This window comes from Rhinolophus sinicus, linkage group LG18, assembly GCF_036562045.2.
Source record: "Rhinolophus sinicus isolate RSC01 linkage group LG18, ASM3656204v1, whole genome shotgun sequence".
NCBI lineage: Eukaryota > Metazoa > Chordata > Mammalia > Chiroptera > Rhinolophidae > Rhinolophus > Rhinolophus sinicus.
This window is the reverse complement of record NC_133767.1, coordinates 13,454,837-13,475,616: the sequence shown is the minus strand read 5'-3', so window position 1 is coordinate 13,475,616 and position 20,780 is coordinate 13,454,837. Positions and strand designations below refer to the sequence as shown.

Sequence of the window (20,780 nt, the reverse complement as noted above, 5' to 3'; positions counted from 1 at the left end):
ACTGCAGGCCTGACGAGGTGGCTGCCGGGAGGACAGTTAGGGGGAGGCTCAGGCGCTGGGAGCGGAGGCTTCAGCGGAGCCGTTCTCCTCATACACCTGAGCTCTCCACAGGCTCTTACTGCACACGTCCCCACCCCCAGCAGATGTCAGCTGTCGGAACATCACAGCCCCTGACACCCTGTGGTGGTGCAGGGAGAAGCACCCAGTGGGGCTTGGGGACTAGTGTCCTCCCCCATGGCAGGCCACGTCACCTCTGTGTCCTGTACTCTGAGGTGTCAAGATGCTCAAAGCACGGAAGGTGAGCAGAGGGTGGGGACTAGTGGACACGGTGACCAGCACACGTGGGGCCAGCAGTGGGACCAGCCTTCCCCAGCTGGCCCATCCAGGAAGGAGTAGGCAGAGTTGGAAAAGATGCTTGGGACTTAGGCGTGAAGCTCTGTGGTGAGAGCTGTGGGGCAGCACCATCGCACCGGCGTCGGCCCCGGGGCCATTTGCCCCGTGAAGGTCCTACTGGGCTCGAGCACAGGCAGCGCTCTTCTCTTCATGGAGCTCAGCCCGCACCAGCTGCTCTCCTCAGCCTTCTCCTGGGACCTCCATGACAGGGCACAGTGGTTCTGGGCTCTGCTGTCGGGCCAGCCCTTTGCCCACAGGGAGCCTCCATCCCCTGCTGTCAGGAGCTGTAACGTGGTGCCCCATTGTCACCACTGGTTACGTGCCTCTGTCACACCAGGATTTGGGATGTGGAGGCTCAGGACCCTGGCCCAGTGACAGAAGCCTGACCCTTCATTCATTCAGCAGAGGGCCACGTCAGTCCCCCTTATGTGAGATCTCCCACTTCAGTAGGGACAACGGTACAGTGAAGAAGGTGGGGAGCATCTAGTGCTGCTGCGCTGCCAAGAAGACCCGTCTGACGTTCATGCTTTCATTCAGCAAGTGCTTGGTCAGGCTCCATGAGCCCCCGCTCTCTTGGGACTTACATCCAGGGGGATGACACCGATTGTAACACTGTGTGTTAGATTGGTGGTGATTGGTGGTAAGGAAGAAATAGGATGAAGAAGACAGAGTGGTGACAAAATGTGCTACTTTAGGATGCTATGGTAGGGTGACATGTGGACAGAAGCTGGAGTGAAGGAGGGACAAGCATGCGGCCATCTGGAGACAGAATGCTCAGGTAGGGGACCAGCGCCAAAGGCCTGAGGCAGGACCCATTTGGGAAACATGGTTGAAATGTTACTGTGAAACATACTATCGTGTCTGAGTTAAGCCCCACGGCCGGTCCTGGGCAGGAAGGACACCAGATACTTGCAGTTCTTGTCAGAAAGCAGCATGGCCTGTCTGGCCAAGGGGGCAGGAAGGATGCAGCCCTGGTCCTGGCAGTCCGCAGGCCCCAAGGCTCCTTCTCCAGGAGCGAGGTAACAGGCTCGAGCCGAGGACGGACGCTCCTGTTCTCTGAGGATCTGTAGGCTGCACTTCTAGAATATAGAAGTGCGATATCTTGGAACTGTACATGTTCACTCTTTGGACCTGATGAGGATAAGCACACACAAGTCTCAGTCCTGAACGTCCACGTGGCCTCTGCTAGTTGGACCAGCTTGCCTAGTTACCAACCCATGTCCTTTCCAACTTGCTGTTTCGAGGCTCATTCCAGGTAGTGAAAACAGACTGCTTCTGGCCCTGGAGTAGCTTGCCGTAGACCAGTGCCTGCCAGGACTCGAGGAACTGGCCATAATTCAGGAGGTTTCAGCCTGAAGATCTGCAGTCACTCCAGCAGCCATGACTCAGAGGACAGCTCGGGGAGGTGAGCCCTACTTCCTGTACTGGCTTTTCCCCTTGGGGCTGGGCACAGGTGGCTGCTAAGAGGCAGAGAAGCCAGAATAGCTCCATACAGTTTTGCAGGGTTGGGGAGATCCAGCTGGGGGTTCGGGCCTCCTGAGGCATCAGGACCTGAGGGCTAAGATTCCTCGGAGGAAGGAGGCCAGAGAACTGAAGCTGACCTTCAGCAGTGGTTTTTGTCTTGCCATACACAGACTGCAGACGAGCTCAGTGTCAACTGAGCACCCCTGCTGGCCTGCAGCGGCCTGCCCTATGCTGCCCACCTGGAGGGCAGCACCATCCCAGTTCTCCACCATTCTGTCATGCGCAGTGCCTGATACTAGTCAAGGTACTAGGCGTGCTGAGAAACAGGACTGTGGGGGGAAGGTGATAGACCCACCCGAGGTTAAGACATGGAGTCATCGGACCTGGACTACAAAATAATCGATTAACGTATTAAAGAAAATAGATAAGATGGAGAGTTTGACAGAAAATTCATAAAGTATTGAATAAAAATTCTAAAACAGAAAAGTACAATAATTGAAATTTAAAACTCAGTAGGTGGATTAATAATAGCGGTTAGAGACAGCTGAAGAGAGGATTAGTGACCTGGAAGGTAGGTCGATAGCAAACGTCCGTGCAAACGCCAGTGCGACCAGCTGGCACTGTGCACTGAGCTTCCTTGTCATGGACCCTCAGGGCCCTGCTCGCCTCTTTGTAGACCCTTGGGTGGCAGGAGGTGCTGGTAAGAAGGCTTTTGTGCTGGGGCTTAGGAATTTAGAGAACGTTTTGCGACCTTGTTGGACACATTACTGGCACATTGGGAGTCCAGACAGCAGAGTTGTGTGACGAGCGACATCTTGACGGGCCTCAGCTTCATCAGGAGCACGAGTATGTGTGTCTCGTGGGCTCAAGCGAAAGGTGCTGACGCCTCCAACTTACACCTGACAAAACGCCTTTTTAAACAGTCATCTTTTCACTTGCTTCTCTCCGGAAGTAGTATGAAGGGGCGGGAGGATTGGGGAGCCAAAGGAGGCTCGTCTGATTTGCAGCGGGGATGCATACACAATTGTCCAGCGGGACTGAACAACATGTACTGTGGGACTCGAGTGCTGCCTGTTCTACCCACGTGATGGGCACGGGCGTGGCCGGGGTGAGGAAGCAGGGGCAGCGGCTGGCTGAGTGTGCCTGTGAAGCTGTTGGGATTGTAGTAATTCAGACATCTGTTCTGAGGGATTTTCCATCCTGGGTTAATGGTTTCTTTATAATGAACAGAAATCAATTCATGAGAGACGGTGAGCTGGGGCTGGGTCATTGCGCTGAGTGGAGAGAACTGCTGACCCGCAGAGGGTGATTGACATGGATTAAAGCAGTGTCACGGCACAGACATCAGCCCTTTATCTGAGATAAAGGAATGAAGCCCTTTTGCCCTTTAAAATGCTGTCCATGGGGGTCAGCAAACACCTCCTGAGGGGAGAGGAGGAATCCTGGGTGGAGCCTGGCTGGAGGGAGGCGTGCCTGTGGGGCCACAGCAGCTGTGGGCTCCTTGGAGCTTCTGGTCAGCTCAAGCTGAGTGCCCAGAGGCTGCTCAGATGCCCTGCGCCATCCCCTGTGCTTCAGGAGGTGGTGCAGTGTTCTCAGGAGGGTCCAGGAGGAAGGGACGTGCTCTCATGCAGCCAGGAGGGCCGCGCACGGAGGCAGGCGCAGGAGGTAAGCGTGGAGCCCCACTGCATTCAGCTTTTGCCTGTGGAGCGCCCCCTGTGTTCCAGGCACTGTTTTAGGTTTGGGGCAGTGTCATTGGTGAGATGGCAAGGTCACTGCTCCCATGGGGTGCTGTTCCAGTTCAGAGGTGGGCTTTGAAATGAGTTTAAACAAGTAACAGCAAACACATCAAAACAAAGGAAGGATCATGAAAAAATGACACATGTGGCTGGGGAGCATGTGGATGGGGAGAGAACAACCTCCCTGAGGTGACATTTGAGCTGAAATGGGAATGATAAGGTGGCCCTCTGACCTCCTGGCAGAGTGGAGTCCCTGAGCCAGAATCACATAGATCTTGGTAGGCACCGGCTTTCATCTTAACGACAATGAGAAACTGATGACAGATTTTAAAAGGGGGATAATGTGATCTGATTCCACGTTCCCAGGATGTGCTGCCTGGCCACTGGGAGGCCGTGCGTGTGCTGAGGGGCGGACCAGTGTGATGGCTGCAGAACCAGGGGACGTGCAGACTTGGGGTGCATTTGGGGCAGGGCTGAGGGAAAGCAGGGACCCAGGCGAGTGTTGGGTTTCAGCATCTGGATGGAGGCAGAGGGGTTGCACCAGGGACTCAGTCTAAAGTCTGGTTCCACTTCGGCAAATTTATGAAGCTCATTGGAGTCTAGTGGAGACGTCCCGGCCGCCGCTAGAATTGGGGACGAGGCTCCACCTCAGGCGTGTTTCCTGAGCAGGTGGAAAACCACTGGCGCTCGGGACTTGCCAGCTGATCACTGTCCATCAACCCACACTTTCTGACAATTTGAAATCCTTCTTTCTTACCCTCCACATCCAGTTTGCTACCAATTCCTGTCCTAAGGCCACAGCTCTCTCCCGATCTTGTCATTCCTTCTGCTTCTCACAGTGACCAGAGGCTTTTCTAACATGCAAACCTGGGCATTTAAAATATTTTGAAGGGGTGGCCGATTAGCTCAGTTGGTTAGAACAGGTGCTAATAACACCAAGGTTGCCGGTTCCATCCCTTCATGGGCCACGGTGAGCTGCACCCTCCTTAAAAAAATTTTTTTTGAGTAATTTCATTTTTAATGTTAACTTTTTATTGCCTCATTTGTTTTTGTTTTGTTTTTTAATTTTTTTTTAAAGAATTTATTGGGGAAGGGGAACAGGACTTTATTGGGGAACAATGTGTACTTCTGGGATTTTTTCCAAGTCAAGTTGTCCTTTCAATCTTAGTTGTGGAGGGTGCCGTTCAGCTCCAGGTCCAGTTGCCATTGTTAGTTGAAGGGGCGCAGCCCACCATCCCTTGCGGGAACCAAGGAGTCGAACCGGCAACCTGTGGTTGAGAGCCCGCACTCCAACCAACTGAGCCATCTGGCCACCCAGGAGCTCAGCAGCAGCTCATTGGCTTCATTCTGGTTGTGGAGGGCACAGCTTGCTGGCCCATGTGGGAATCGAACCGGCAGCCCTATTGCCCAGAGCTCGCGCTCTAACCAGCTGAGCCACCCGCCCGCCCCTATTACCTGATTTTTGAGTGATGCATCGTATTCAGTTGTGTGGCTTGCAAAATTTTTGATTTATAGAATTTAATAAAATTAATCATGGAAAGTTTCAGCATACTCCAAAGTAGAGACTAGTATAAGGAGCCTCTTGTACCCACCACCCAGCTTTGGGCCAACATTGTGAAGCAAATCCTAGATGTCATATTATTTCATTCTTAAATATTTCAGTGTGATAATGAAATCTAAAGATCATTCAAAGCATAACCATAATAGCGTTATCAAACCTAAAAATCTAATAATTTCATTAGTTACCAGTGTTCTGATTTCCCTGATTGCCTCTTAAATGGTTTGTTAAGCAAAGGTTTGCTTAAATGGTTAAAGAATGTATTGTTTCATAGGATCCTGAGAGGGTCGCATATTGCACTCAGTGATGCAGCTCAGCTTTCTTTTTAATCTAAATTCCTTCTCACTCTTTTTTCTTGAAATTCATTGGTGAGACCATCCTTTGTCCTATCTAGATTGTGCTCTGTCCCTATAATGCTGGTGACCCATGAGCCTCTGTCCTTTGTTGTGCTTTCAGGCGGTATTTAGGCAGAGGTTTGGTCGGATTCAAAATGGTCTCGGCAAGCTTCTTCCTAAGTGCTTTGTGTTCTCCGGTTCAGAGGCTGGTGGTTTTTTGTGAGTTAGTGGCCCCTGATCAATGCCTAGGTTAGGGGTTGCAAATTGCAGCCTCAAATTCTAGCGGTCCTTCTTTGCTCAGATGGAATACTAACACATGAAGAGAAATTTCCTCTCAGCGGTACCATGTACACAGGAAAAGCACGGTAGGTTCTTAGTTCTTTGACTTTGTTTGCCAGTTTGCAGAATAAGAAGCTGGCTCCCTTGCATCTCCCAAAGGTGACTAATGAATTGTTTACATCAATATGAACTCATGAATTTAAACACAGTTGAGATGTTTACTGTAATTCATCGCATTAGTAGTTTGTAGACTTGAAAATTTCTTTGTGACAAGTTAGTGTGTTGTAGATGATGAAGGCCAGCAAATAAGGTATAAAAGGCCTATCAGTACAGTAAGATGTATACTCTAGAAACGCTGTATGTATGCTAGATCCAGAGGCTCCCAAACATTCTCAGTTCAGAGCACCTCTACTTAAGGTTCAAGCTCAAGACTGGCTCCGACTCTGCTGTGATGAGCCGCTTCCCCTTCCTGCATCTGGAGCACATTTAGTTTCACCAAAGAGGCTGGCCGACTTGGAGGGTTAATGTAAAAATAGCTTACCATGATCAGAGAAAGTGGTCTGCTGTCAGTGCCCATTTTCCCATTGAACTGACTTTGAAAGATGCCAGAAGTGCTGGGCTTCCTTCCCTTGCCTTGCACCCCTTCTGCATCTCCATTGTGGGACCTGGCAGAGGAGGCATGTACCCAACTCCCTACTATTGGTGTTGGGCTTGGCCCTGTCACTTGCTAAGACCGAGAGAATGTGGGAAGAAATAGCATTGTGCAAACTCCAAGTCTAGGTATCTGGAAGCATCGTCTGTTTCTCTTTCCCTCCATAGAAGTTTTCACCTTCCACCATGTTGGAAGAGGTAGCTGCAGCCCCTCTACCTGGCCCCAGATGAGGACCAGGGAGCAGAGCTCACCTGTGGGCCTGGAAGCAAAGGAAAAATTGCATATAGTTGTGCACATTACATTTGGAGGTGCTGCTTATTACATAGCAACAGCCAACTCATACAAATGGAAAAGAAGTCCGTGAGGGAAAGGTAGACGAGAGATGGAAATACACCGTCTGAGAGGGTTACTGTTCGTAGGGATAGATTTTTAAGGACATGTGAAATGATTCTTCTGTGGAGTGTTATATCCATTGATCCTTAAGACAGACCTAAGAGGAAAGCAGTGATGGTTTTATCCCCTTTTAATAGATGAAGGTACTGAGTGGTGGAAGGTGCAGTGGATAAGCCTGGTCCAGGCCCCAAATCCCTGACTCTTGGGCCAGGCTCTTCCCAGGCCGTGCTGCCTCTCATGCATGTGCAGCTCTGAGGGCATCCAACATGGCAACAGAGCTTGGCACATTGTAGCAGTGGGGCTGCAGTCAGGACCTTTCTTCTGGAGGTTTGGGGAGAAAGGGCAGCGACTGGCAGAGAGCTCCCCAGAGTACAAGGGTCAGTGTTTGGTTGAGAGGAGGGCAGACGCCTGCATCCCATGTGCTGACAACTGGAGGGCCAGGCATCCGCAGTGAGTGCCATGGCTGTGCCACCTGTGGTCGGCATCCTGTGTCTGGCCAGAAGCTGGACCAGGGGCCTCCCTCTAGATTTGCTCACGTGCTCTCCTCAAAAGGTCTGGCAAGTGTGTCTAGGGGGGGAAAAACCCATGGAAGAAAGGGATCTAGGCTGAAGGGCTTGCTTGGTAGTTGGGGGTCTGGATTTTGACATGCTTGAAGCTATCCCAGCTTCAGGGACTGAAAACGAGAGACTCAGCAATCAAACCTTTGCAGAAGGCTGTGCTGGGCTCCTGGCAGCTTGAGGACTAGGCGACCTGATTCCGTCTTACAGATGCCGTATCAAGGGCCATGTGAGCTGGTTGGTATTCATGCTGACAGCCACAGCCATCCGTCAGCTTGTTTTCATTACTTCGGGGGTTCTGGTCGTGAAGTTGGTTTACCTAATGAACTGTGTTTAATCCCCTCTGCATCCTCCTTCTCCCTGACCAGCTGGCCTGCTCTGTGGCACGTTCGTGACTTTGACTTTGGTCCCTGGTGATTCTACCCTCAAGCTTCGCTTGCTCCCAGACCTCCAGGCCCTGGCCTCCCTGCACCCACCTTCACACCACAAGACTCTTCCATCCCAGGGAGGGACCGGGCCCTTCCCACATGGGGCGGAGCCTGTTGGATACGGTGTGGGCTGAGTGATGGCTCCTCAAAAGATACCATGTCCTAATTCCTGGGACCTGCGAATGTTAACTTACATGGCAATAAAGGACTTTGCAGATGTGATTAAGGATCTTGAGACGGGGAAATGGTCCTGGATTATGGGGAGGACTTTAAATTCAGTCGCCTGTGTCTTTATGAGGGCAGAGGGAGAACTGACACACAGAGACGGCCATGTGGACATGGAGGCAGAGGTTGGAGCGAAGCAGCCATAAGCCGAGAACCCCCAGGAGCTGAAGAGGCAGGAAGGACCCTGCCCTAGGGCCTCCGGACGGAGTGCGACCCTGTAACACTTTGATTTCAGCCCACTGAAACGGATTTTGGACTCTGCCCTCTAAAACTGCTGGAGAATAAATTTCTGTCGTTTTAAGCCACCAAGTTTTTGGTGACTTATTTACAGCAGCCATAGGAAATGAATACTAATGAGAAAGATTCCAAAAAGAAATGACTGGACCCAGGACCTGTCATGGACCCTCAGCTGCTGCCTGACAGTGTCCTTGTGACTCGGTCACTCAGGTCACCTGTGTCTGGAACGCACAGGCTCTCATCTGCATCAAGAAGGCTCCCTACTGTCCTGCTGGTAACCGAGGTGGGTCCTCCAGTCCCGGCCCATGCCTGGCACCCAAGCCCTGCAGCCCCCAATGCTGCATCACACATGCACTCCATAGAGAACCCCAACTTCTAGCCAAGTTGCCCACAGCCCCCCCAGCTGATGGATTAAGCAGCAGGTGTTGGCGTTAGTGAGAGACCTGGTGTGGTCCTGGGCCACAAGGCAGCCACCATGGGCTCTGTCTGCAACATGCTATGTGGGTTGTCTGGCCTTGGCTACTGGCTCCAAGGTCATGGCACATCCTGCAGATGGGACGGCAGCCAGGGCCCTGCCCTCCAGCACACACCTGCTCCCCATCCCTGGGAGAACACCATTTGTGAAGGACACACAGGCCTATGGCCCTATTATTAGATTTTTTAAAACCAAGTGCAAATATTATCAGGTGCTCTTTTTATAGCAGCCAGAACCTGTTGAAATAAACACATGCCAACCACTCACCTGTGTGGAAAAGCAACACAGGCAGCATAATTGTTCTGCGTCCTCTAGGTGATGCCCAGGGAAAGGTCATAACCGCCTAAACCTTTAAAACCCTAGGCGGGACGAGCTTTCCGTGTCGGAGTTCAGAGCGGCAGCAACTCTGCATGGGCCTTTCAGCTGTGTTTCTTAACAGAATTCCCTTTGTAATTTAGTTTTTCTTTTCTCAAAGCATCAAAGGAAGAAAACTGACATCAAAGAATATCAACTCCTGGTTCTTAGCAGAATTCCCAGGGTCTTTGCAGAAGTCACATTTCAGGTGAGTGTGTTTGGTGCCCCAAGAACCGTGACTTGTGGCCCGTTGGAGGGTGGGCACCAAGTCCGAAGGTCCAGCAGGGTCCCTCTGGGTGACTGACCAAGCTGGGGAGAGCCCGACCAGTCCTTGCTGGGTGAGTGCCTGCAATAGGGAAGGCAGTGAGCCACTGTCCCACCACCAGTGCCAGGGGCCTTCTCAGGCTGGCAACCCTCACAGGGGCTTGTCTTCTGGTGGGTAGAGGGGTGAGAAAAGCTGGGGTCCCTTCCTTGGTGCTGGTGTCTGGCTCTCTGGATGCTGGTGAGCGCGGAGGCTCATCCTGGCTGCTCAGCACGGCCCAGAGACAGTTAACTCAGCCATGGGCTCCGCCTGGCTGGACTCGGAAGACGGGGCACTGTCTGCTACCCCAGACCCACAGTGCAAATGTGCCTCCTCCAGAATGAAGGGTACCAGGCTGATGGGGGCACTGCTTGCCCTGGCTGCTGTGCTGCATGTGGCCCTGTCCCTGAGAATAGCAGCCTTCAACATCCGGACTTTCGGGGAGACCAAGGTGTCCAATGCCACCCTCTGCAACTACATCGTGCAGGTAGATCCAGGCCAGCCTGTCCCCAGGGAACCCCGGCGGGGGGTGGGGCTAATAGGCCCTGGGAACACTGGGGCAGCGGTCAGTCCTCAGGGCACTCACACTCCCAGAACTCTGTTCTCAGCCCCCCAGGGAACTCAACGGGCCAGGGCCCTTGTCACTGCCGTGGCCGACAGCATCAGGCTGCAGGCAAACTGACGTGCTAGCGCCCTGGGCACCCGTCTCTACCCAGCCCCCCGCTCAGCACTGCTGTGGCCCCTTCCATAGATCCTGACTCGCTACGACATTGTCGTGGTCCAGGAGGTCCGAGACAGCCACCTGACGGCCGTGGGGAAGCTGCTGGACAGACTCAATCAGTGGGTGACAGTGGCAGGGGCTTGGGGAGGCTTGTGGGGATGGTGGTCATCCCTTCAGGACACGGTGCCACTTCAGCTAGGCCCCCGGGACACTGAGTGGGCTGCAGGACGTTCCCCGTGGGTCCCCCGACTGGAACATGTTTCCTCAATCCAGGGATGACCCCAACACCTATGAGTATGTGGTCAGCGAGCCGCTGGGCCGAAACAGCTACAAGGAGCGCTACCTCTTTCTGTTCAGGTAAAGCCCAGGCGCCGAGATGGGCGCCGGCAGAAGGGTGTGTGTGTGTGGTGGTGGTGTGTCCCCGTCCCCTCCCCCACGTGTAGGGGCAGCTGTGCCCCCCAAGGTCTCACTGCCTGGGCAGAGGCAGGAGGACGTGGGCGGGCGCTCCGGGCTGGTGTGTCTGTGATGTCTGAACTTAGACCGGGCCCCGCCTGCTGGTGAGGCAGCACTGCCAGCCCCAGGGTCCCCACCCTCTGGTCTCCCACAGACCTGACCAGGTGTCCGTGCTGGACCACTACCAGTATGATGACGGCTGCGAGCCCTGCGGCAACGACACCTTCAGCCGAGAGCCAGCCGTTGTCAAGTTCTCCTCCCCGTTTACCGGTGAGTGCTGGGCAGGGGCGGGGGGTGGGGACCACAACACATGCTGTCCCCACCACCCCAAGTGCTTTGGACTTTTGTTGAAGTGACTTAGGAAAATGTCCACCCCCTGGGGACTGTCTTGTGTCCTCTGTCCCAGCAACAAACACAAGACTGAGCTGGGCTGACACACTCAGCCCAGGCCTGCCCCCCAGCCGCCACCTCCTGGCTTAGCACAACCACCTTCTCTGCAGAGGTCAAGGAGTTTGCCATCGTGCCGCTGCACGCGTCCCCGCTGGATGCAGTGGCTGAGATCGACTCTCTCTACGACGTCTACGAGGACGTCCGGCAGAAGTGGGACATGGAGGTGAGCCCCCCACACACATTGTGGGTTGGGCTCCGGGGCCCCTGTTCTGTCCCTGGGCCGACCGGCTGTGTCTCCTGGTAGGACATCATGTTGATGGGCGATTTCAACGCTGGCTGCAGCTACGTGACCTCTTCGCACTGGTCGTCCATCCGCCTGCGCACGAGCCCTGCCTTCCAGTGGCTGATTCCTGACACCGCCGATACCACGGTGACATCCACGTACTGTGCCTATGACAGGTGAGCAGGGTCTGCAGACCCAGGGTAGGGATGGGGGAACCTCCGTGAACAGCCATGACTTCTGTGTAGGCCCAGCTTCAGCAATGGGTCCCAAGACCTGTAGGATACACTCACCCTCCTGAGCGTCAGTCCACTCGGGAAATGGGGAAACACATGTAGGGATAACACGGTGCTGGTCCTCTGAACAGTCTCGGTATACAGGTCATGCAGACCTGAGTCTGGCCAGTCCCGGCCCCCAGGGGGCCCCTTCCCTGGGCAGTGACACCCAGGGCTTGACAGGAGCTGGGGAACGTGCTGGGATCTGAGGTTTAGGGTGCATGGAGGTAAGGGGACCTTGTCATGCCTGGTGCTGCAGGATCGTGGTTGCTGGGACTCTGCTCCAACAGGCCATCGTTCCCGACTCAGCTGGTCCCTTTGACTTCCAAGCTGCCTATGGACTGAGCATCCAGCTTGTACGTGATTATCTAAGGGGACTGGGGCGCAGGGGTGGCGTGAGCTGGACCCATGGGACTGCACTACTTTATTCGTTGACTTGAAAGAGCCACTTGTCCACGGCAGCCGCTTCCCAGGCAGATGTGACAGAGCGCAGTCCCTGGGTGCAAGAGCTGGCCCTCGGCGTACCGCTCACTGCATGTTCCTCTCACAGGCCCAAGCCATCAGCGACCATTACCCGGTGGAGGTGAGGCTGAAGACAGCCTGAGGAGCGGTGCCCGCCAGCCTGTGGCTGCTCCTGTTGTCACATTTAGGTTATGGGAACGGAGTTTAGGAAACCAGTGCCGAGTTCCCTGAGCACAGGGCCGGTACCCCGCCCCCCATCAGCTTGAGGAAGGGGACGCAAGGTAGGCTTTTTCTTTTGTGCCTGCTTCCATTACAAGCGTGACGCTGGGTCCTACCTTATACATCTGCACAAAAAGCTTAACATTTAGATGAAGAAATACCTTTTAATTTAAATAAAGCTCAAAAGGCGGTATTGTCATTGTGGCACCCAGTCATTCCTTCCTGCTCTCTGGCGCCTCTTCCCACAGCAGAGGCACAGCGTTCCGTGGTCACGTCCCCCTGGACCATGGCGCAGCCCCTGCCATCAGCGTCGCTCCAGGGCCTTGACAAGCAGGTTGTTCAGGCGGCCCACCATGGCTCGGGGGTCATCCACTAGCCCTGCTGTGATCATGGCGTTCTCATAGATCTGCAAGGCAGAGGGGTCACTTCTTTACTGGGAGGGAGGCCCCATCCTAGTTCCAACTCGGGGACATTTTAACAGAAGAATGAACAGGGTTTTAGAGGAAACTGAGCTGTCCCACCTCAAAGGAAGACGCAGGCTCGCACAACAGGCAGCCTGGCGCCTCTGTTCTTGCCCTCAGCCCGTCTCCAGGAGACTCACCTGATCGATGAGCAGCTGGGCCAGCTCGGGCTCACTCTCTCGCAGCTGGCTGAGCTTTTTGATCAGTGTGTGCCTGCAACAGAAAGCCCCCGACGTTAGCTCAGAGCTGTGCATCGAGCACAAGGGCCTCCAACTTCTGAGCTGTGGAAAGTTATCAGGACATTCAAAAACCTCTAATAGGACAGTCCAATACGAGAAAATAAGGCACAAAAAATTAGAAAGGCACTATAAATGATCACTGACAGATAATGATCATATACCCAGAAAACCCACGAGTTTTGATATTAGAAAATGCAGCAAGTGCCAACATTAAAATAAACCAAATACTACTAAGGAAAAGAATATATGAAAACGCATGTGTTTGTTCTTAGCTAAGTAGACCATAATTAAAGGTGAAATTTTCCCTCAATGAATCCATACATTTAATATGCTTTTGTTACCCTAAAACTTGAATTTGAAACCTAAACAATCGGAGGGAAAGGCTCGCCGAGGGCGGCAGCCTCACCTGGGGTTGATCTCCAGCGTGGGCTGTAGGAGCTGAGCCCGCTCCTCCTGGGTCCTGGCCAGCTGCTGCATGCGCAGGAAGTGGCGGGCCGCCCCCATCTCCAGCACTGTGATCATGGCAGGGTGCGTGTCCAGGCGAAGAGTCACCTGTAAGCAAGACCGGGGCCCTGGGCTGAGGGAGTCGTGAGCAGGTGTGAAGCCCCCCCAGATGACAGGGAAGAACACAGGTCTCCAGGGACGAGCCCACCCCGTCACCCACTAACCTGAACTGCCACCTCGCACCTAGTTCCTGGAACAGCATCCTGCCTGGGTACTGACTCCTGCCCCCAAAGCCACCAGTTCCTAATGTGTCAGTTACTGTCCAAGGTCTATCTTGCCTGGTGGTGTCTGCACCTCTCTCCTCCACAGGGGCCACTGCACAGTCCCACAGGGACCATCTAAGACCCGCAGGCGTGTCGGCAGTCCCTTCCCTGAACCCCGCCCTTCCCGACTGCCCCAGCCTCCTTCAGCAGCCCTCACACTCACACCTGCGGTCCCTCTGCCTGACTTCCTCAGAGGTCACAACGCCGCTCCTAGGGCAGGCCCACCTTCCCCTCCGCCCACCCACGGGCTTGGGGCCTCAGTCACACCAGCGGTTCTACTGGGCCTGCTGGGCCCACACACGCCCTTCCTGTGGTACCGAGAAGAACCTGAGCTGCAACTCAAACCCCAGCTCCAGGACGTTCTAGTTTCGTGATCTGGGGACGTGCTGTGTCCTCTCCTCTCCTCCATAGGATGGGGATAATTCCACCTCCCTCATCGTGCCCAAGGCTTACAGGAGTCCTCACTGTGAAGCACCGCACAGTTAATGTGTCACACACAAGTCCCAGCTGCACAGCTTGATTCTCAATGCTCCCTGCCGGGAGCCCCTCTTTTGACCCGTGTCCACCCTTCATCCCCCAGAGTCCCGCTGTGACCTCCAGTAGAGCCACCTGGGTCTGCCCTCCTCTGCTCTTAGCCACATGCATCCTGCATACCTGCGTGCCCCTAGGGCCACTCCTGGACTGTCCCTGAGCCAGTAACCCTACACTGGACAACTGTTCTCTGGTGGCTGAACTTGACTGGATGGTTCGTAGCTCCGAAGCCCCACCACCACCCCCAAGAACCCAAGCTGGACCATAAGCTCCCAAGGGTTGGGGTGGAACCTCTTATGTCCTGGGCCACCACAGCTCCTCTGGAGCCTGGACCAGAACAACCCTGGGGTGGTCATGTGGGGACCTCTCTTCTCTGCTTTTATCTGCTCACCAGGCCCTCGGCTGCTCACCTGTCCCTTTCTTGGTTCCTACCTGCTCTACAAAGTGGAGAAAATGGGCCAGCTGAGCCCGCCTGTCCTGCCCCAGCAACACTCCTCGTCACAGTGGCCGCACACATCTAAGCATACACACAAAAGCAGCAGCGACAAGCCTGGCCTGATTGCCCCCACGTACCACGGCGTCAAGCGCCAGTGGGAGCACTCCTACCGAGCCAGCAACTCACAGCCAAGCGGCTGGCCAGCGATGTGGTGACTGGAGCCATGGGGGCCGGGGTGGCCTTCTGCTCACCTTCACATTGGTGACACGTGACCCCAGTGCATTTCTCATCCAGGCCATCAGGTCTTCTGCCTCTTTCTCTGACAGGCGGTCATCAGCTTGAGGAGAGAAGTGAGTGAGCTGAGAGGCAGTTCACAACTCCCACCTCATTCCCACCGCGGGGCTTGAAATGTCATTGTCCCAATGCCAAGTTTCTAGCCGGCTCCCCCCACCTGATCCCCGCACAAAAGACAGAAGCCATCAAAGATGCTTTCCACCTAAAATTCAGAGAAAATTGGACCTTAGAAAGGCACTTTTGGTTGCCCCGAGGCCCATATAATTTTTACTTTAAAAAGACACTTGAAAACCCCTATAAACCCACGTTGCAGGAAAGAGGCCCTGCAGCAAACAGTGGCAGCCCCGGGCTATCCCGGCCTCACCTGCGTCCTCAGGCCGCCACCCACACCTGTGCCCAGAGAGAAGGGGAAGAACCGACCTGGGGACCCATCCTCGAACTTCTCCTCTTTGTAGTGATCGATGACGATGTCTGTCTCCACAGAAATCAGCTTCTTCTTGTCAAACTCACGAAGGTGGAGCAAGGTCAGCTCATCAAACTGCTCGTAGCAGAAGAGAACCTGCGAAGGCCCCGAAACGTCTGTCAGGCCTGCAGAAGACTCCGCCCATGACAGGGTCACGGAGGTGAAGGCTGCGAGCTGGGCCCTGAGACCTGGAAGAGCCGCATGGGATGCTGGGGCTTCCTGGGCCTTGTGGGTGACGCGGGTTACCAGGTGGTGCTGAAGGAAGCTCTGCTTATGTCTTAGCAGAGGAACAATGGCTCTACTTACAGGGAAATCCGTTACCTCCTACAGAGACACACAAACTAGAAGGCCGTCTTCAGCCTGGGCCTCTGTGCCCCTGGACGCTGACCCCCTGCTTGGCTCTCCCAGGTCCAGGCCTTGGGCACATTCAGCCGTTTGCCACTAAGCAGAGACCCTCCCTCAGGACTCAGAGCCTGCCTTGTCCTCTAACTTGGCCCCCACAGCCGCTCACCCACCTCCATGTTTTTCTGCTTCATGGCCTCGTAGTAGGGCGAGTGCTCAGCCAGGTGCCGGTTGGGGGTGCACAGGTAGTAGATGTTACGAGTGCCGGCCTGCATGCGGCTGGCGTAGTCCATGAGACTGGTCAGCTGCCCGGCGGGCAGGGCCGAGGACTCGTATCGCAGCAGCTTCGCAATGTCCTCCTGAGGACAGACAAAGGTCCTGGCTCTGAAAGCCTCCAGAGCAGCTGGACACAGACTGGGGAGCCCACCGTGTTCTACAGCCGGGAGGTTCCCCTGGAGGCCTGGCTCCGCCTCCAGGCCACGGGACTCTCGTGGTGCCCAGCAGGCCCCACATCAAACGAGCAGGGCGTCTCAGAGAGCACCTTCCACCCCGGGTGGCCCAGGGCCTCACGGAGCAGGGCTTCCTGGGCAAGCTGTGCACCCCAGGAGTGGCCAGACCCTCTCTGAGGCAGAGACCAGTCCTGGACTCAGTGCCCTCCCTTTGTCCCTAGTCACACTGGGCTCGTGGACACAGGTGCCAAGTCCACATTTCCCAGCATCCTCCAACAAGGTGACCAGTCCTGGCCAATGGGGTGCAAGTGAAGGCGGAGTGTGCAAGTTGGAGAACAGGCCCTTAAAGGAGGGGCTGCCCATCCCATCAGCTGAAACGCACTGCGACTGCTACAGCCGTCTCGACTGCTGGTGGCAGCTGCCTGTTGAGGACAGACGAGCACCAAGATGCCAGAGGCCTTGGTCCCTGACACCACCCGTCTCGACGTGACCTGAGACACAAACTCTGCCTCCTCAACGCCACCGATTCATCAACGAACACAGCACAGACAAGCGGTGGGGACACGGGAGGGGTGGGGCGCACCCAGAGGGCTAGGTATGAGAGAGTGACGGGATGGAGATGAGAGGCGGACAGAAGGCGGACAGAGAGAGGGCAAAAAGAAGGACGCAGAACCCACCTGGCCAGGCTTGCTGACCCAGACCCTCAGCTTGTGCTCACGTCCCGGTTATGAGCCCCATTACCAAACACAAACACACTGAGTTTATCGTTAGGAAGCCCTCAGAAAAGCCTCTGGCATGAGGCGAACAGCACCGAAGTGCTGCTACCCAGAACTATGATCCATGAGTATGAGGGGCCAGGTCACCCGGGCCTGTGCCTGCAGCTGTGTGAGTCCGTCTGCCGACCCCCAGGAGGGGGCGCGGGGCCCGGGAAGAGGCAGGCTGGGAGCCTCAGCACGCACGGTGCCCTGGTCCCAACAGCCTGAAGAACAATCCCCTGGGGACCCCTCTTTCCTTGTTACTGTTCTGGAGCAAAAGATGAAACCCTGGCACCGAGACTGACTGCTTAATGGGACGGATGTCTTTTTGGGTGATGAAAATGTTTTGGAACTAGACAGAGGTGATGGGCGCACAACTTGTGAATGTACTAAGTACCCCTGAATTATGCAGTTTAACAGGGTGAATTTTATGGGATGTGAATTATATCGCGATTTAAAAATGGCCAAAAATGTTTATGGGACGATCACATTGTTTTTAAGTAATGCTGCACAATGAGCTGAACTCCGGCCCCAGCGGCACCGTGTCATACAATGAACATGCCCTGACTATACACAGCTGTACCTGCCTGCTCCCACCTCTGTGCTCCCCTGAGCCCCCAGAACCCTTGTGGGAGGAGACAGTGCGTGCTCCTTCCTTCCAGCCTCAGGCAAGGAGACGATGGGAGAGGATACTCGATGTGGGACAAACGGTGAGAAGGATCCCGAACACAGTGCTGGGCCTGCTTGGCCCCCAGCAGACGTCCAGGGGCCATAGGCAGCATTTACTGACCCCCAGGCAGTAGTGGCTGGGGTGCCCGGTTAGGCCACTGGGTACGTCCCGGGAAGCTCAGGTTTCTGGATTCCACCAGCTTCTATAGCCCAAGGCAGCCCAGAGAAAGGCCCGGAAACCCAGACCCTACCTTGACTTCCTGCTCAGCGGTGGTCACAATTCCCTCCCTCATGAACAAGCCGTAGTCTTCAAAAAACTTGGCATATTTCTCAGAGTCTTTTTTACTCTGGTCAATGAAGAATTTTATTAGCCTCTGCTGTAGAACGTCCCGGAGTTTCCTACAGAACAGAAATGCATTTATCATGAATAAGCAACTTTTATGAAACATTATACTAATGGCCAAAAAGCTATGAAAAAATGTTCAGCTCTACCAACAATCAAAGAGGTGGGAATAATACACCATTTTGGCCAAATTAAAAAAGAAGCAAAAATGTCAAATTTATATATATATATAAAATATATATAATGTAATACTATATAGCATATCTATTATGTTACATGTTATATATTATATACATATGTTATATGTGTTATATATACTATATATATATAGTCACGGGAGGTGGAGTACAACATAGGGAATATAGTCAATGGAATTGTAACAGCTACATTCAATGTCAGAGGGGTAGTAGATTGGGGGTGGTTTTCACTTTGTGAGGGGTGTAAATGTCTATTACATTGTTTCGTACACCTAAAACTAAAGAAAAAAAATTTCATTAAAAAAAAAAAAAAGTAAAACATGAAGCAAAAAGACAGGGTGACCCTTGGCAAACACCAGGTAGGAAGATATGCGCCCCCCAGAGGCAGGAATTCGAAGCGACAGCCCTTTGTGGAGGACAACTAAGAACCCGTCCTGGATGGTTCTAACAGCAGAGGTTACACCCTGGGAAACACCATGAGACACCAAGACACCGGACCAGGAGTTTCACTGCAGCACATCAAACGGAAGACAATCATGAACCACCTCAGTGTTCAACAGGAGAGAATAGGTTGAAATGAAACATGGAAAACTGCACAGCCATTAAAAATCACATATCTAACGACCCTTAATGACATGAGGAAGTATCCTGTGTCCAAAGAAAACCACAACAATCCCAACAGGGTAAATTACTATGTGCGGATAGTGCATATATATGAAAGACTACATATACTTCTGTACATTGCAGTTTTTCATAATTAGGATCGATACTGTATACACAATATATACACTACGGGTTTATACTGGAAACTATGCACACTACAATTTTATAAAATTGGGATTTTGTGGATCCGGGCATTGACTGCAGCTTTATATAATGGCATAAAATTCTGAGCAACCTGGAATCCTCTCATGGTGCATAAAGACATCAAGTCACCCCCGTATATACCTTAAATAGCTTACAATTTTATATGTCAATTGTACCTACCTTAAAGTTGAAATTTTAAAAAGTTAATAAAAAATTATGTTCAATGTAAAAAGTAAAAAGAACCATTTAAAAATTTTAAAAAATTATGAGCAACCTTATTAGTGGGATTAGGAGTATTCTTATTTCCTTAATGTTTTGTCTTTCCTTTAAAAAATGAAATTACCATGTATTTCCTTAATAATGCAGGGTAGGGGAGCAATACTATTTAACATTTATTTAAGCTTTCCTCTCCCACTGCCGTCCTGATGACTGACCTTTCAGCCATGGGGGGAATGGGATAGGGCCACACCCGCAGGGGCCACAGCAGCCCCAGGAGGGCGTCCAGGCCGAGGGAGGCAGGCAGCCCATGTGTGGAGTCAGAGCCAATTGGTGAAGGGGGTACCCACGTGGCAGGAGGGCAGTGCTGACAGCAGGCTGGTTACATGGAGGGGGCTGGTCAAAGGTAACACTGGAAGGATACTGAGGCTGATTTCTCATGGTCAGAGGGAGCACACGCGGAAGGGCCCGACAGGAAGTCTGGGGGTGCTGGGTAGTCCTGGGTGAACTCAGCGGACACAGAAACAGGCGTGGATGGAGGTGCACGCACGCGCTCACACTGCCCTGCTCTGTCCCCTCAGGGGGCCTGGGAGAAGTGACAGTCCAGCAGCGATGGCCTTATGGACCCAGACCGTGGCTTAATACCACTCACCACTCACAGGAAGCCCGGCTCCTTGGAGGAATGAATAATCACAGGGCTAGGAAATGAAGCAAGCAAAACACAAGTGAGCCTGAAAGACCTTGTGCCAGAAGTGGAGCCCGAAGGGGACACGTCAGCCTGAGGGGGCACCCACTGGCTAAATCGGGGACAGTTCGGGGATCAATCAATCGTGACAGTAACCACTGAATAAAACAGGAAATCAGTTCATACAAATTACAGATATTAAAAAATAACACATAAATGGACACACTGAAAATTTGACAAAGCAACACCCTATTCACAGCCACAAAATATCACCCCACCTATGGTGTGCTGATTACAAGGTGAAGAGTGCATCCACACAGAGAAGGCTGCAGACACCCCCTTAATCAAGTGTCAACGTGCAAATCACAGTCACAAGACACTCAAAGGCAGGCCCCCCTGGCGGGATGTCGTCATTTTGTGCTATCTGGCCCCTAACCACGAGGAAGTGTCAGAAAACCCAAACCAAGCGACAGTCTACAAAGTCACTTAGCCTGACTTTCAAAAGCATCCAGGTCATGAAAGGCAGAAAAAGACTAGCACTCGGCCAGCCTGAGCAGGCTAGAGACAGCGAAAGGCACGTGTGACTGGCCTGGCCCCTCTTGCTCCAAACCACATGAAGACACAAGTGATGGTTCGTGAACGGGTCCGAGAGAGAGGTGGTGTTCCACCAGTCATGTCCCTGAGCGGAGGCTGCACTGCAGCAGGGGGACAATGTCCTTGTCGCAAACCCTCCCTAAGATATTTGGGGAACATGGGGCATCCTGCGCACAACTTCCTCTCAAAGGGTTCAGAGAGAAAAATGTACACTGTACACACTTCCACCGTGTCTATAAATTTATGATGTTTTCAAACACTTCATTTACGGCTCTTTCCTCATCAAGATGAGTCTCAGACAGACAATCTAGCCCCTAAAAGCCACAAGCAGCAATGAAGTGGCTG

General features: G+C 53.3%; 2 protein-coding genes across 4 annotated transcripts in view; one reads left to right on the top strand and one right to left on the bottom strand.

Annotated features, from left to right (window-relative positions):
• DNASE1 (deoxyribonuclease 1) overlaps positions 1-12,386 on the top strand; it is a 37,416-nt gene extending 25,030 nt beyond the window's left edge. Inside the window, exons 3-12 of one of the 3 annotated variants that reach the window (XM_019714874.2) lie at positions 7,736-8,540; positions 9,208-9,294; positions 9,727-9,874; positions 10,139-10,227; positions 10,382-10,465; positions 10,716-10,831; positions 11,062-11,174; positions 11,256-11,410; positions 11,766-11,862; positions 12,057-12,386. In XM_019714874.2, the coding sequence (XP_019570433.2) occupies positions 9,728-9,874; positions 10,139-10,227; positions 10,382-10,465; positions 10,716-10,831; positions 11,062-11,174; positions 11,256-11,410; positions 11,766-11,862; positions 12,057-12,110 (855 nt within the window). In that variant the 5' untranslated portion in view covers positions 7,736-8,540; positions 9,208-9,294; position 9,727 and the 3' untranslated portion in view covers positions 12,111-12,386. Of the gene's footprint in view, positions 1-111; positions 1,799-7,735; positions 8,541-9,081; positions 9,295-9,726; positions 9,875-10,138; positions 10,228-10,381; positions 10,466-10,715; positions 10,832-11,061; positions 11,175-11,255; positions 11,411-11,765; positions 11,863-12,056 lie in introns of those variants that run through there. The other 2 variants (XM_074322714.1, XM_019714873.2) reach the window with 2 other exon arrangements.
• Positions 12,332-20,780, bottom strand: part of LOC109436338 (heat shock protein 75 kDa, mitochondrial) — a 32,566-nt gene continuing 24,117 nt past the window's right edge. Inside the window, exons 12-18 of the mRNA XM_074322708.1 lie at positions 17,845-17,992; positions 15,894-16,079; positions 15,336-15,474; positions 14,873-14,958; positions 13,294-13,439; positions 12,789-12,861; positions 12,332-12,593 (exon numbers count right to left, since the gene is read on the bottom strand). Of these exons, the coding sequence (XP_074178809.1) occupies positions 12,492-12,593; positions 12,789-12,861; positions 13,294-13,439; positions 14,873-14,958; positions 15,336-15,474; positions 15,894-16,079; positions 17,845-17,992 (880 nt within the window). The 3' untranslated portion in view covers positions 12,332-12,491. The remainder of the gene's footprint in view (positions 12,594-12,788; positions 12,862-13,293; positions 13,440-14,872; positions 14,959-15,335; positions 15,475-15,893; positions 16,080-17,844; positions 17,993-20,780) is intronic.